We start from the raw sequence: 14141 nt of genomic DNA, 5'->3' as shown, positions 1-14141 counted from the left end.
TAATACGATTTGGTGACCTGAATGCTGATCGCTTCAAATTTTACCTCTGTTGGTAGAGGCAGCAATGGGCTCTTTCTCACGAATCCAGGTCTCTTCATCCTCCACATCTCTGAACAGCTGCTGAAGCCTGAGAGAGTCTGACAGTTTCTGCTTGCGTGCTGCCATGGGCTCACGCAGAGCTTCATAACGAACTACTAACGCTTCCTGTTTCTTGCGGATGTTGTCAGCATCAAAGTGTCCAGCCTCTTGGAACTGACGAGCCTGGATTGTTATGCCATCAATACGATCCTACGAGAGACATTTGTAGAAGTATACATTTTCTATTCCACTGTTGTTTATAAAAAAAACACTATCAGGCAAGCCCTGTATGAAAGTCTAACATTGGGTACCTGGTGAGCAGCCACATCAGCCTCCAACAGTGCATGCTTCTTCTGCAGGTTCTGGACACTGGTTAGGTCTTTTCCGAAGTCGTCTGAAGCCAAGTGGCCCTCAACCTCATACAGCCACAGCTCAATGTCCTCCACGTTCCTGTTGAACTGCTGCTGCTGGTTGGCCTCACGGAGCTTGATGCCTAGAATAAAAATGGGACAAAAACTAAATCAGTGCTCCCATAAAAGTTGGAATATTGGGTAAATTGCAAATAAAAAAGGGGATGAAATTATTTGGAAATCTAATATTTTAACTGAAAATAATACAAAGACAACATATCAAATGTTGTGAATGATATGCATGACACATGACAATGTGCTGCACTACCTCTTCTTTTAACACTTTGCAAGCATTTATTTTACAATAAATAAGTTGAAAAAGTGAAAGCTGCTCTCAAGCAAGATTCTTTTGACTAAGATTTTTATCACTCCTATACTTCATTTTACCAGTTCTAGTTGCTGCTTGGTAGTTGGTTTTCTGGTTTCATGTGCGTTACTGTTGAGTGGTATGTTGATGGATTTATTATGGAAAAAATACCTTCAGTTTGAAAAATTGATCAAATCCTGCTTTACTTTTTAGCCAGTACCTTTGAGCTCAGTGGCCTCCAGCAGTTTCTTCCACTGGGAGCTGACCTCCTCCATGCGGCCAGCCACCTCAGTAGAGGCATAATGCTTTCCATCCAGGAGCTCCTGGCCAGACTTCTGCAGAGCATCGATGCGGCTTTGGTTAGCCGACAGCTCAGCTTCAAAAGCCTGGTGTTTCTGCACCTTGCCCTGCAGGTTGGAGGGGTCCTGTGGTCAAAAGAGCAAAGGCACAGAGGTTGAAAGATGGGACAAAAAGCAAAAGGGAGTATAACAGGGGGACATACCAGAGATGCTGACAAGTCATTTTTTGCAAGTCCAAGTCAAGTCTCAAGCCCCTTATGGTTGTAATGACAGTTCCATTATATGCTGTGGGCATCCAGAATTCTTAGAACACTGCACTGCTATATCCAATAGCTATGTACATTTTCAGTTTTTTCCCTGACCGATAGCTGACGCTTGTTAACCCACCATTAACCGACAAGATTACAACGCTAGACTATTTAGAATGGATGAGTGTCTGTGACCCATTAAAAATACTCGTTTTCCATAAGGGGTTTATTTTTTACATGTGCTGATACGGCTTAAACGACGACAGAACATAAACAGAACCACCCACACATCATCACACCACACACCTGTGGAACAGTGAATAGAGTAAAACAACCTAGTAAAATGGCTTCTGCTCTGAGGCAGCCCACGCTACTTTAGGGGTGTGTGATATCGTATTAGATGCAGGCCATGGACTGTTCCTTTCAAAGTAAAACAGACCACTCTCATGGCCTGCATTTCTCTGAAAACTGCAGGTAGTGCAAAGACCGGAATCCTATAAGTAAACGACACTTCTGTGCCGTGGGCGGAGAAGTGTAGGACAGAAAAGGACGAGAGAGAGAAAGAGAGGGGTGTTGAACTTTTATTGCTGTGAATTGTAATTCATATTTACTTTGTTTTTGATTGGAATCAATGTAATTAAATTGAATATGATTGTTGATTATTTGGAACCTAAAGTGGAATTTTTGTTGCTTCTGGGGAGCGCAGGTCTCTTTTCATGGAGCTTTTTGTCACCACCCTCTGCTCCCATCATCTGCTGTCCAGGAGAGATGCAGCACATCTCAAACCCATGGAGAGGGCAGAAAAGAGCGCGGGCAGCTTGTGAGAAGTGCTGGTACGCCAAAGAGTATAATGCACAAGTGCTGCTACTGCGTACCTGCGCATACTGTCCCATTTCAAGTACTGAGGTTAATGGAAACACACATTGAAATCTCAGAAAACCTCGTCCTCCGTCAAAACCGCCACAGGTTAACAAAAGAGAAACCTATAGCCTATTGGTTTTGTTCATGAACAGCAACATGTCAACACACTGTGGGGTTTGTCCGTTTACTGTGACACCTGCGGTGGAGAACAGCCGGTCTGACGGTACCGACGTCCTAGGAATGCAAAGACAGCTCCTCACTAGTGGCCAACATCCACAGATAAATGTTTCAAATCACTTGATTCTCTAACTTCAAAATTTTACTGGAATAACAAGAAGCACCAAATTTCCCTGTCAACACTTCAGAAGACAAACAAACAAATAAATAAATAAATAAATAAAAATCACAAGCTGGCCAAGAGGCACCAAATCTTCCAAGTCACAAACTTGAGTCTCCATCTTTTGGACGTACAAATGCATTTCAAAATGGAGGATGTATCTTTACACAATGTAGTTTCCAACACTTTGATACACTACCTTGTAAGCCTCGTCAGTGGCAGTCTTCATCTTCTCGTTAATCCAGCTCTTGAGCTCATCAGAATCCCTAAAGAATTGCTGCAGGTGGAAAGAATCCTCCAAGGCAGCACGGCGAAACTGAGCACGCTCGTGCAGGGCGTTGCGTCGACTGAGAAGCTAAACGTGCAAAGCAAGAGAGGACACGAGTTCACACAGAGAAATTACCTGCTATCCTGCTTTAGAATTCTGTGCTTGTATTAGATGATTTCCACATGCTGGGGAAGCAGACAGTGGTACTTACAGCATCTCTGCGGGTAGCCACATCTTCTTTAGCATAGTGGTTGTTCTGAATGAGCTTGGTAGCAAATTCATCCAGGGCCTGGAGATGTACAAGACAAAGAGATTAAGAGTGTATTCTTTCTCATAACAGTACAACTCTAGTACTAACTGCTAATTTAAAATCTGTCTGTGATTGAACAACTTCCATGCAGTAGGAATGGTATTCTTGCTTGAAGATTAGAAGGTGTAACATACAGTGATCTTCTCTTCCTGGGCACTAAGTGACTTCTCAAAGTCTTCATGCTTCTTCAGAAGGGCCTCCACACTGTCCAGTGAGTCACCAAGGTCTTCATTCAAGAGGAAAGCCTAAACAATAAACACAGCATTATAAACCGACATCACATCTACTAGCCAATACTATACTACCGAGATAATTCTTTCCTGAGGATGGTGTGTCAGGTTACCTCTTGTTTACTCATCCAGTTGTCAACTTGCTCAGTATCCCTGTAGAAGAGCTGCAGATCCATGCACTGCTCATACTGCTGCCTGCGAATCTCCCACAGCTCCAGAAGAGATTCCTTCTCCTCAGTAAGGATGCCCAGCTGCACACAACAAAACACACCATTGGCATGTGCTGGTAAAGAGGAGTACAATAACATCACACAAAAGAAAGACAGTACAGTCTGAATGCTACCATAATCCCACCTTTTCCTTGACTTCCTCAGATGCATAGTGTCCTGCATTGAGCAAGTCATGGCCAGCTTTGTCACCTGCTCTAAAGCTGTCCTCATGGGCATCGATCTCTCCCTGAAAAACAAAACAAACAAACAAAAAACAAAAACTGACACTTCATCTGTTTAAGTATGACAAAAACATTGTACTGTATTTTGTATTCAGCTTTTAATTGTCAACACTGTTCAAAATCCAAGATGTTATAACCTGGCTATATCTGCAAGCATGGACTACATTTTTTTGACTGTAGTTTCTTCATACTACCTTGTTAATAATTAGCTAGGTAGCAGGAGGATAACTAACAATAATGTTATCAGGAAAAACTAGCACTTGTGTTACTTATGATTCAGCCAAGTGGTATTATTAGGGACTAGTAGGTACAGTTAAAGGAGAATGCAAGAATGGTTGGTGTTCAGCCAGCTGGGGTGGGCCTGTCTGGGCAAAAGTCCAGGGTTGATTATTAATCCTGTGTTACAGCAGACTATACCTTATGCTCCTGATGGCGGTCTAGCAGAGCCTCAGCTCCAGCCACATCATTGGCCAATTCGTCAGCATTGATCAGGGCCTTCATCTCTGTCACCCAGCTGGTCAGATCCCTGAATTCAGCAGTGAAACGCTGCAACCTACAAGACATGGTCACAAAGGCAGGAGTGAGCAGACTGCTGTAGGGAGATGACACACATCACCAAGCTTATATTTGCCTGTGGAAATGCAGTTTTCATATTTCCAGGAAACCTAGGATAAGCAAGGCTCCTAATAACTAAGATCTTATCTTAAAATATGCAGCAACCCACTGTAATGAGGCTCTCAAACTATGACAAGCTGGCAAGTATACTATTTCCACTTTCACATATGAACTCCAGACAATGTCTGCAGAATCAGGTTTGGACTTTGTCCAGAGTTGCCTTTTCACACATGTAGAACACAGCAGGAGATAGCCTGTGTCAAACAAATTCTCACCTACTGTAAACACACCATTTGGTTTATGCCAAGAGTGAACACCTGGGTAGAGCATGCAGGGCGCAGGACACGATGCGGTCACATAGCGTGTTTGTAATTTGGTTATAAACAACCAAGTCTAGTTAGATATTTTCGTTCGTGTCTTCATTGTTTTTCTTCACCATCTGATGTTTGTACTTTTCCAGTTTCATGCCTGTAACATGACTGAATGTCATCAACACGCCCACTAGCTCTGTGTGAATATTCTGGACTATAAATTGCTGTTTTCTCACATGGGGTCACTCTCACATTACACAGACCTTGTACTAGACAGCTGGCAGGCTAAAGTTTTATTCTTAGGAATGTATTTTAGATTAGCAATACAATTATTCTGATACAACTGACTAGACACCTTACGGCTTTAACTTGCATGACAAACTGCCAGTCTGAGATCAAATATAGTTTAATATTACAGGACTGCTACATCAGTCATGTGATACATGATTCATTTGTTTGAAAGTTGGTTGTTTTAGAGAATGTGGGCTCCTAACTGCTTAATTTCATTAAATTATGAGGAATGAATAGCATGTTAGACTATATGGGTAAAAGTGATCTGGTATTTTACAAGTAGGAGTCATCCAGACGGGTATGGCGTTCAGCAGCTAGAGTGTGAATCTGTTCCCAATTAGTGATGAGCTCATCCTTCTTCAGGTGGATCTGGGAGGCATTTTGGGGATGTGTCTGCTGCAAGCGTTCTGCATCACCACCCAGCGTGTTAACCTAATGAAAAGAGCAGGAAAAGAAATAAGAACATCAAGTTTTTAACTTCATAGCTGTCCTTTACATGTGGTGCTATTCTATAGAACAGTGTATAATCCTGCCTTATCTTCCAGAGCAGCCAGGTCTCTCTCCAGACCCTCATGTTTACGCAGCAAAGCCTGCACACTGGCCAGGTCACGACCAAAGTCATCAGAGGCCATCAGCTGCTCCTTCTCCTTGATCCAGCTGATAGTCTCATCCACATCCCTGTTGTCAGAATCAAACACAAAAGTTAAATCAGTAACACAACATATATAAAAGATGTCCACACTTCTTTTTTTTTTTTGTTTGTTTGTTTTTTTACCTGTTGAAGCGCTGCACCTCAGCAGCCCCAAACAGCTTGCCCTGCCTCTGCTGGGCCAGGCCCTTCAGACGCTGCCAGGCAGTATTGACCTCATCCTGCTTGCGAACTATGAGCTCAGCCTCAGGATGGGACTCCTGTATCAGCTTGGCTGCCAGCTGGTTCACCTCATTCACACGTTCTTCATGGGCTGCCAGGTCTGTCTGGAACTCCTCAAACTTCTTCTGCAGGAGCTCCACATGCTCTAGGTCCTGGCCCAGCTCCTCCGAGGTGGCCATGGCCTCCTACAAGTGCAAGTAGAAAAACAATGAAGCTATTAATATGGTTTTATAGTATGTAAACACTTAGGTCAAACTTTTGTGCCTTTATAAGGTTAAAAGCTATAAACAAGTTCATGACTCACTAGGGGTGTGACGAGATCTTGTGATATTAAAACGTGGGGATATTTCTCATCAAGGCAAAAGATGTCTCGCGATATCAATAAATAACAGAACCGGAGCAGCAGCCAGTATGACGGAGTGTGATGACAAAGTGACAGTACATTCACTTTATTAGACCGGCAAAAATATGACCTGAAGTGGTCGTCCAACATCAGGACCATCATCAAGAAGGCACAGCAGAGGATGTACTTCCTGCGCCAGCTCAGGAAGTTCAACCTGCCACAGGAGCTGCTGATACAGCCCTATGGAGGAATCATCAAGGCTGGTCTCTGCTCATCCATCACTGTCTGGTATGGTTCAGTAACCACACAGGGCAGGAACAGATTCCAGCAGACAGTCAGGACTGCAGAAAAGATAATCGGTGCCAGCCTGCCATCCATGGAGGACCTGTACTCCTCATGGGTCAAAAGGAGGGCGGAGAGGATCACTGCTGACCCCTCACCTCTAGATCACAAATTGTTTGTAATCCTCTCCTCTGGATGGCGCTATAGGTCACTGTATGCCAAAACAAGCAGACACATGAACAGTTTCTTCAGCCCGTGCCATCACTTTCCACGACAGTATGACTGGACAATAACCCTCAGTGTAATACCTGTAAATATTCATTGTACAGATTCGTACAGGTCTCTATTTTTAAGTACTCAATTTTTATTCTAATTTTATCTCGTCTCCCAATGAACATTCCTTTGTCTGAATGCATTGTTTACTACCTGTTTATACTGTTTATTTTGCATTGTTTATACTGTTTATTTTGTTATACTACACAGTCTTATATTGGTATATTGTTTACTTGCTGTTGCCTTGTATGGGGATATATACGTGCACACTGAGAGCTGATGTACCAGAGTCAAATTCCTCATGTCCAGCACACCTGGCCAATAAAGCTGATTCTGATAACTGCTACAATCTGGTCAACTTTAAAATTCTTCAGTCATAGTGAAGCAAAAAAATAATAATCTTTCACTCAGAAGAAATTAGTATTTTCATTCCTCATTCATAGTAATTTGTTCCATTAACATCAGCTATCTTTTTAACCTTTGCCAGTATGAGTCTGACCTTGTCACTGATCCAGTCCAGGGCATCTTCACACTCACGCAGGTACTGGACCAGTTTCTGGGCCTGGAGGAGACGCATACCCTTCTCCTTGGTCTTCTGCAGCAGGAGGTCCCAAAGGCGATGCAGCTCCTCCAGACGAGTCTAAAACAGGAGAGAGGTGTCCAACATCAGACATACCACTGTAGTTCTGTTCCTCTTGTATTTAATTGGTAATGTCCCCATCTGTTTAAAAATAGTCCAACAGCACAACTTGCGAACAAAATTTATTCTTATTCAACATTCTTTGGTGAGCAGACCTGTATGAAAAAGAACATGCAATGAAAAGTCAGTCCATTTCCTAACAACAGAATGACAGGAAGGGAAAGCTGACTTGAGAAGAGCCGGATCTAGAAGAATTTTCACTGAGCACTCAGGGGTCACACAGCAGTTTGACACCTACTTGTATATACTCAACCATATTGAGACTTGTAACTATGGGTCTCTGTTGTGTCCGGTAAGGCGTGTAGGACTGAATCAGATGGAAAGAGTTCAGAGTAGACTGGATGTTAAGGCAAGCAAAATCAGACAAGGTTTACGTCTGTGTTTCTATATGCCTGTAATATTCTGTTTGCCCTGAAAGTGCAGTCTAACTGCCCAGCACGTTATGTCATACAACAACTACAGCATGTTACAGTGACCACATCATCATTGTGTGCCTTACTCGAATGGTCTCAGAGGAGAAGTGGCCTTCGCTGATCATAAGGTTTCCAATGTCGTCCAGTTTGATAATGGCCCTAGCATTGGCCTGAACTTCAGCCTCAAATGCCTGATGTTTCTGCAGCTTACCCTGTGGAACAAAAGACATATGTCTGTGATAGCTTCACAAACGCACATGACCCAGTCCAAAGCGATTAGGCTGATTAGAATTTGGTCCCAGTATGACTTAAGACCAGAGTCAGGTCTCAGTTCAGTCAAACCAAGCCAACTAATAAGTCCTTTACATAAAATGCAGAACTAGGATGACAGACCTGCAGGTTGGATGGGTCCTTGTAGTTCTCATCAGAGGCAATCTGCAGCTTCTCCTGGATCCACTTCTCTAACTCATCAGCATCGCGGCGAAAGAACTGAAAGCGGTAAGAATCCTCCAGCTTCTGCCGACGCATTACTGACAGCTCCTTGAAACGCCGGTAGCGGTCCAGCACCTGCTGCCGGCGCTCCTGGATGTCTTCGGCTGTCTCCAGCACTTTGACCCCTGCAGTGTCCATTTTCTGGAAATGCACCATTGGGTACAGTTATGAGTAGGCTCTAAACACAGAACAAAGAATTAAACTGTTTTCTACTATACCAGTTTAAACTAGATCCATGACAGATTGCTCCTATGAAGTATGAAAAATACATATTAAATATTTAATTTAGGTAATATTTTGACATTTTACTTGCTCAGGCCACCCAAACACTGGCATATGGATAGCAGTGACTACAGAAAGGGAATATTCTGCCAGGCCAGCTAATCTACTCTATACAGTGTAGCTCCTCTTGCTGTGTCCATTTGAATAGTTTGGTGTAGTTTTATCTCAAAAGTTACACTCAATAGTGCCTTTTCCCATATTACAGTTACCACACAGTTTTCACATTCCACACATGATTTATTCACACAATCACGATCAAACCCTGACATTGACACTTTTGTGTTCTCTGCCAAGACTAATAATGATTTAACTGTCTCTCTTTTTCTTCCTAAAATCTGTCAAGTCAGTATACCACTGTCTTCAATGAGTATAAAAGCTCAGGGGAAAACAAATAGGAGAAAAGGGAATATCTGTGTCTCCAGGCTCCTTAACATGTACAACTTCTCCTTTGATAAAAACGTGGATTGGAACTTTGGTGCTACAGACTGTTTGCCTAAACAAAACTCCCTATCCTGTCTCAAGCTGAGCAGCCAAGGGGCCAGCAGCTAAAATAGTAAAATGCCAAATGGGGGTGGGGGTGGAAATTCCAAAACATAAGCAAGCAGGAAACGGGCTTCACTACACAACAGGACTGCAGCAGTCAGCTTTTCTATCCACTGTGTCTCTGGCCCCATGGCCAGTCTAGCATCAAACTGTGGGATAATGGTTAGCTGGCAACTCTGTTGAAATGTGACAAACATGAGCTTAACTGGAGTCCACAGCAAACTGGTTTCTAAGAATCAGGCAGTAACACAGGGCACTGGCAGCACCCATTCAGAATACAAAATAAAAGCAACTATTAGTGAACTAATTAAGCTGCAATTATTAGTGGTTTAACCAGACTCAAACCTTGCTTTTACATTTTTTCCCATTCATTTATAGAAACTACAAGAGATGACTGACAGACAAAAATCATCAAACACAGGATGTGAAATTTTCACACATGGTTATTAGTGTTTTGCACCAAAGGCCCAGACTTTAAAAGCACTGAAACACAGTGACTGTGCCCACCAACAGACAGACAAAGAGGAACAATGAGAGAAATAATGATCTGTCTAATCAACCATGATCAATCACACCCCAAACACAACAGCCGCCATCCAAGCTGAATGTAGGGTGAAGGTAGGGGTGTGTATGAAGCCTCACAGGACCCAAATGTAGTTGATGTTGCAGACAAGGAGACAAAAAGCTATGCACAGATGTGACACAATCTACAGGTTGCCCAGTGTTTCCCTGCCCTGCCAACGCAACCTTCTGCGCCCACCCCCCCAAAGAAAGGCACAAAGCAGATGCGTCAGGCAGACGTGAGCGCTACTGAAGCATGATTCCATTCAATCCACACCCAAAGCGAGATGAGCAGCATATTCTGAGTGTTTAAGGTCATTAGAACAGTTGTCTGTGTGTCAGCAGGACAGTGTCAGGACAAAGAGCCTTCACCAAGCCAACCAACAAAACAAGTGTACTGGAAAAAAAAAACAGTTTTCATGTGAGATCATGAGGAGGAAATTGTTACGTAACCTACTGATTTATTCATTTTATTGATTTTCCCTGGCTCCTTACAGAGGGTGAGAGTGAAAGTGAAACTCAAGCAGCCTGATCAGTTTAACAGAGACCAGCAGAAACAGAAGACAACAGGATGGCGGCATGTCTTTCCAAAGGGCTAGTTACCACACATCTTTAATAGAATATCTGAAAAACAAGATAAACTCAGCGTCAGAGCTGTAGCAGCCCTGCTCTGACGCCCCTATACACAGCACTGCAACTGCTGATAGCACTTTCTCCCGTCTTGTATCAGTAGATAACAGCTTTCCTTCTCTTCACCTCACAGCTGCCTCAAGAGGGATTTTATGCTCTCTCTCTCTCTCTCTCTCCCTCCCTCAAATGTAGTATAGCCAGTTTCTACTCCACCGATGGTTGTAGTCATATGACCCTTACTCACTTTCTTCTATTTCATATTTAAATTTTAATTCCAGGTGGGAACTTTGAACTATGCCAAATGCAAGTGAGTCACAAGGCTTCCAAAGTCCAAATATCCACTTTTATGGGCACAGAAACAGCAGATGCAAAGTTATTCTACTGGCACCTTCCTGTTTAGAAATGATGCAGCCAAAGTGGTTATTAGGCTCAGAAGATTAAGACAAAAAAATATATATATATAAACTCTCATTTATATAAAACGTTATCAGTGTTCCCTGAGCTGACTTGGTGAGCTGAAACAAATACTCAAGCAATACAAAGAACACATATAACAGTGGCATACCAAATTTAAAAGACACTTACTAATGAGAAGTAGTATTTGTCAGTTAAGGACTTCATGCCATTTAAAAGTAGAACAGCATCCCAAATACATACTGGTACATGCTAATGAGACACCACTCATATGGTGCAGCAATTTAAGCAAGGTATTAAATTCTAGGTTTTATTTTACAATGGTGTTTGTGCTTTTTACTCAATGTCTAATATCCCAGGGAATCCCAGTGGGATTCAGAAAATGCTGGAGAGGAGGGTTAGTGTAGGTGGGCTACCTTCACTAACCCTCCCCTCCAACACCCCCCTTTTCTCCCAGGACATAATCCATGGGTGCATGAATAAAGGTTAATGATTCCCTCCATTAAAAAGAGTATCCGCATATAACAGTAATCAGCTGATTTACTCTCTGGAAACCGTTCACCAAGATCTGTTCATCCTGCCTGGTGGAAACAAAACTTTTCATCCTCACAACAAACTGCTACACTGATACCAAACAGCCCTGTCTTTAAGTATTTGTGTTCAACAACAGCTCAAGGCAGGCTTGATGAGGTCAAGAGTTTAATTTGAACCAAAGGGTAAATCCCAAGTGTCCTCAATTAATACATTTCATTACCCTCTGTCTGTCTCTACATCCTCTGTTACAGAGACCCACAGAGGAGTGGATGATGTCATTTATTCAGCAACTCCCAGAGACCATGCTGAACCCTCTGTTATGAACAGGGGCCATACTGACGCCATAACTGGGAGGATGACAACTGAAAGAATTTGCAGGAAATGGAGCATCTCATGAGACTAGGCAGGTCTCTCCCGACCAAGGAACAGAAAACAGAGGATGAAAATGATATAACAGGAACAATGGAAACAATCGCTTCCTTTTCCTCAGGTTGAACTGTGCATCTGAAGAAATGTTTCAAATTTAAGGCCAATATGTGATGTACAAGTTCACAATAAATGCCAACAGCAAAAAATCAGGAAATTGAGGCATGGTTACTCAGCAATCCTTTAACAGGTTTGTAGCCTTTAACAACCAACTACAGGTGTTAAATATAAAATCCGTATCAAAATTTGAACTATTTTTTTAACCAGAATCTACAGGAAATGTTCTATAAAACTACATTAACAAGAGCAGTAGCCCTGGAAAACACTATTTATCAATATTTAACGAGTCTAAGTCTGATAACTAGAAAAATAATCAGTGATTTCTGATGGACTGACCACTATGTCAAACGTTGAAATATCTTGAAATATAATAAGACCAAACTTCATTTCCATGCAAAGAATATCACAGCAACAAAAGGCATGCAGTAACAATCAACTAATGACTATTATATCATACTGAAAGCCCTGAAACTAGTCCTGGGCAAGTGTCACCCAAGAGAGACAGACGAACACAATTCACAGCAGAAGCCACTTACCAAGTCCTTGTGTCATTCAAATTAAATCAGATATTACACTTTCATATTGATAGATCAGAGCTGACAGTTTTGACAGCGAGAAAAAAAAGTGCAAAACCAAACCATACACAGGAAGTTTTCTTCTATTTTGGCTGATCAGAGGGCTGCATCTGTGGCAAAGTCAGTCTGCACATCTGTTGTACAGTCCTCAACAGTCTGATGGTGATTGAGGAAGCAAAGCCTCATCTATAACAGCACAAACAGACGCATTGCACCTGCAATGACTATGCTGTACACAAGAGCAAGCCAAGATGTAGCCCAGCCCATGCGTCTCTCTGCTCCATGCCTCCTACCCCTCCCTCCAGCTCTGTTCCATCCCTTTACTCAGCATAACAACATTACCAAAGCTGGACTACACTCCTCTCGAACCTTCTTTCCCCTACAAACTAAAAGACAATAGCACACAGAAACACACAGAGGCACACAGTATTAACACAAATGTAGTTGTTACCTTTAGTTTGGGTTTAGTAAAGGTTGACATGCTGTGTACGTGTAGGCTGGTTACAGGGAATAACATCGATCGCACAATCCATAAGAAGCAATCAGCAGGGAGGAGTCAGTATAAGAGGTTGTTTTCACAGAAAGTTCATCATGACAATGTTCAGCAGTCAATTCAAAAGGCAACTCACTGCACATTTGAGATGCAAAGGACTCAAATCTTCCATATAGAGTCTCAAAAAGTCTGGAAAGTAGGCTGCACTGGATCTGCAGGCCCAGCACTAAATCTGACAGCCCTTGAGATGAGGAGTCCTATTTTCTATATGGGTCATGGTGACCCTATAGTTACAAATTTTACAATGTAAAACGACAATCTGTAGGCTGTATGGGTTGAGGGGGAGTTAGGAGAAGAGAAATATATAGGTTTTAATTCACCTTAGCAAGATATACAACAAGGTCTACAGTATATACATAGCTGTGTTCAAACTGTTTACATTACCAATAGCAGCAACAACAACAAAACAAAAACACTGATGGCAAATGACTGCAGAGCGGACCATGCACAAACAACTGAACACCACTACCTTGAATGGCCATTTAATTTATCACATAGGCCTACAGTATGTAATGCACTGGACTAACGCTTTGACAGGCCTACTCTGAATCACAGCTAACTGATGTGCATTTTATATACTGTATATGGCTGTGTGTGTGTATACACACACACACATATCACTGCTGCTCAGAGTTAAACGTTTCTATACTGTCTGTGTCAGTTGTAGCATGGAGTACAGTAGTTATATGACATGTTTTCAAGTCAAGACTGTAGGACAATTAAAATGAGGCAGTAGGGAGGGACATGTAATTTGCCTTGGGAATATATGGGAATTATTTTAGGTGGTGCAGCTGTCCCATTTTGCTTCCATGTTTCTGTATTACAGAAGTATCCGATCAGTTTCCAGCATTCAGCTAATGCCGGCTGCATTACTAGCATAAGCTGACAGTGCTACCTGCATTTCTTCTGCTTGACACACTTAGAAATCCAGGAGCACACAGACTGCTGCCAAACAATGGCACACACTACATGTTTAATTTTGTCATACTAATTAATTAATCCAAACTGCTGTCACCAGATTTTGTGTTTTGAGCCAAGACAAGGTATATGAATTCCTGTAATAAACACTGTGCAACTCCCTGTTCCTGCTGCTTCCACATGGCTTCTTACATTTGAAGTGAGTCCAGGTGACTGGGTGAACAGCTAAATCTATACCCAATCTATACCTACTCA

At 42.3% G+C, this 14141-nt stretch overlaps 1 protein-coding gene across 8 annotated transcripts in view; it reads right to left on the bottom strand.

The window, feature by feature from the left end:
* sptan1 (spectrin alpha, non-erythrocytic 1) overlaps positions 1-14141 on the bottom strand; it is a 38660-nt gene that overhangs the window by 23214 nt on the left and 1305 nt on the right. For 6 of the 8 annotated variants that reach the window (XM_020618729.1, XM_020618734.1, XM_020618730.1 and 3 more), the window contains exons 1-15: positions 8292-8553; positions 7985-8110; positions 7285-7425; positions 5792-6072; positions 5550-5694; positions 5294-5448; positions 4217-4352; positions 3703-3804; positions 3462-3599; positions 3253-3363; positions 3020-3097; positions 2740-2895; positions 1016-1220; positions 390-571; positions 45-288 (exon numbers count right to left, since the gene is read on the bottom strand). In XM_020618729.1, coding sequence (XP_020474385.1) covers positions 45-288; positions 390-571; positions 1016-1220; positions 2740-2895; positions 3020-3097; positions 3253-3363; positions 3462-3599; positions 3703-3804; positions 4217-4352; positions 5294-5448; positions 5550-5694; positions 5792-6072; positions 7285-7425; positions 7985-8110; positions 8292-8546 — 2455 coding nt within the window. In that variant the 5' untranslated portion in view covers positions 8547-8553. Of the gene's footprint in view, positions 1-44; positions 289-389; positions 572-1015; positions 1221-2739; positions 2896-3019; positions 3098-3252; positions 3364-3461; positions 3600-3702; positions 3805-4216; positions 4353-5293; positions 5449-5549; positions 5695-5791; positions 6073-7284; positions 7426-7984; positions 8111-8291; positions 8554-12483; positions 12598-14141 lie in introns of those variants that run through there. The other 2 variants (XM_020618733.1, XM_020618732.1) reach the window with 2 other exon arrangements.

The sequence above is a fragment of the Monopterus albus genome, unplaced genomic scaffold, assembly GCF_001952655.1.
Source record: "Monopterus albus unplaced genomic scaffold, M_albus_1.0 scaffold209.1, whole genome shotgun sequence".
In the NCBI taxonomy this organism is placed as follows: Eukaryota; Metazoa; Chordata; class Actinopteri; order Synbranchiformes; family Synbranchidae; genus Monopterus; species Monopterus albus.
The sequence above is the reverse complement of the archived record's forward strand: the minus strand, read 5'-3'. Positions and strand labels throughout refer to the sequence as shown.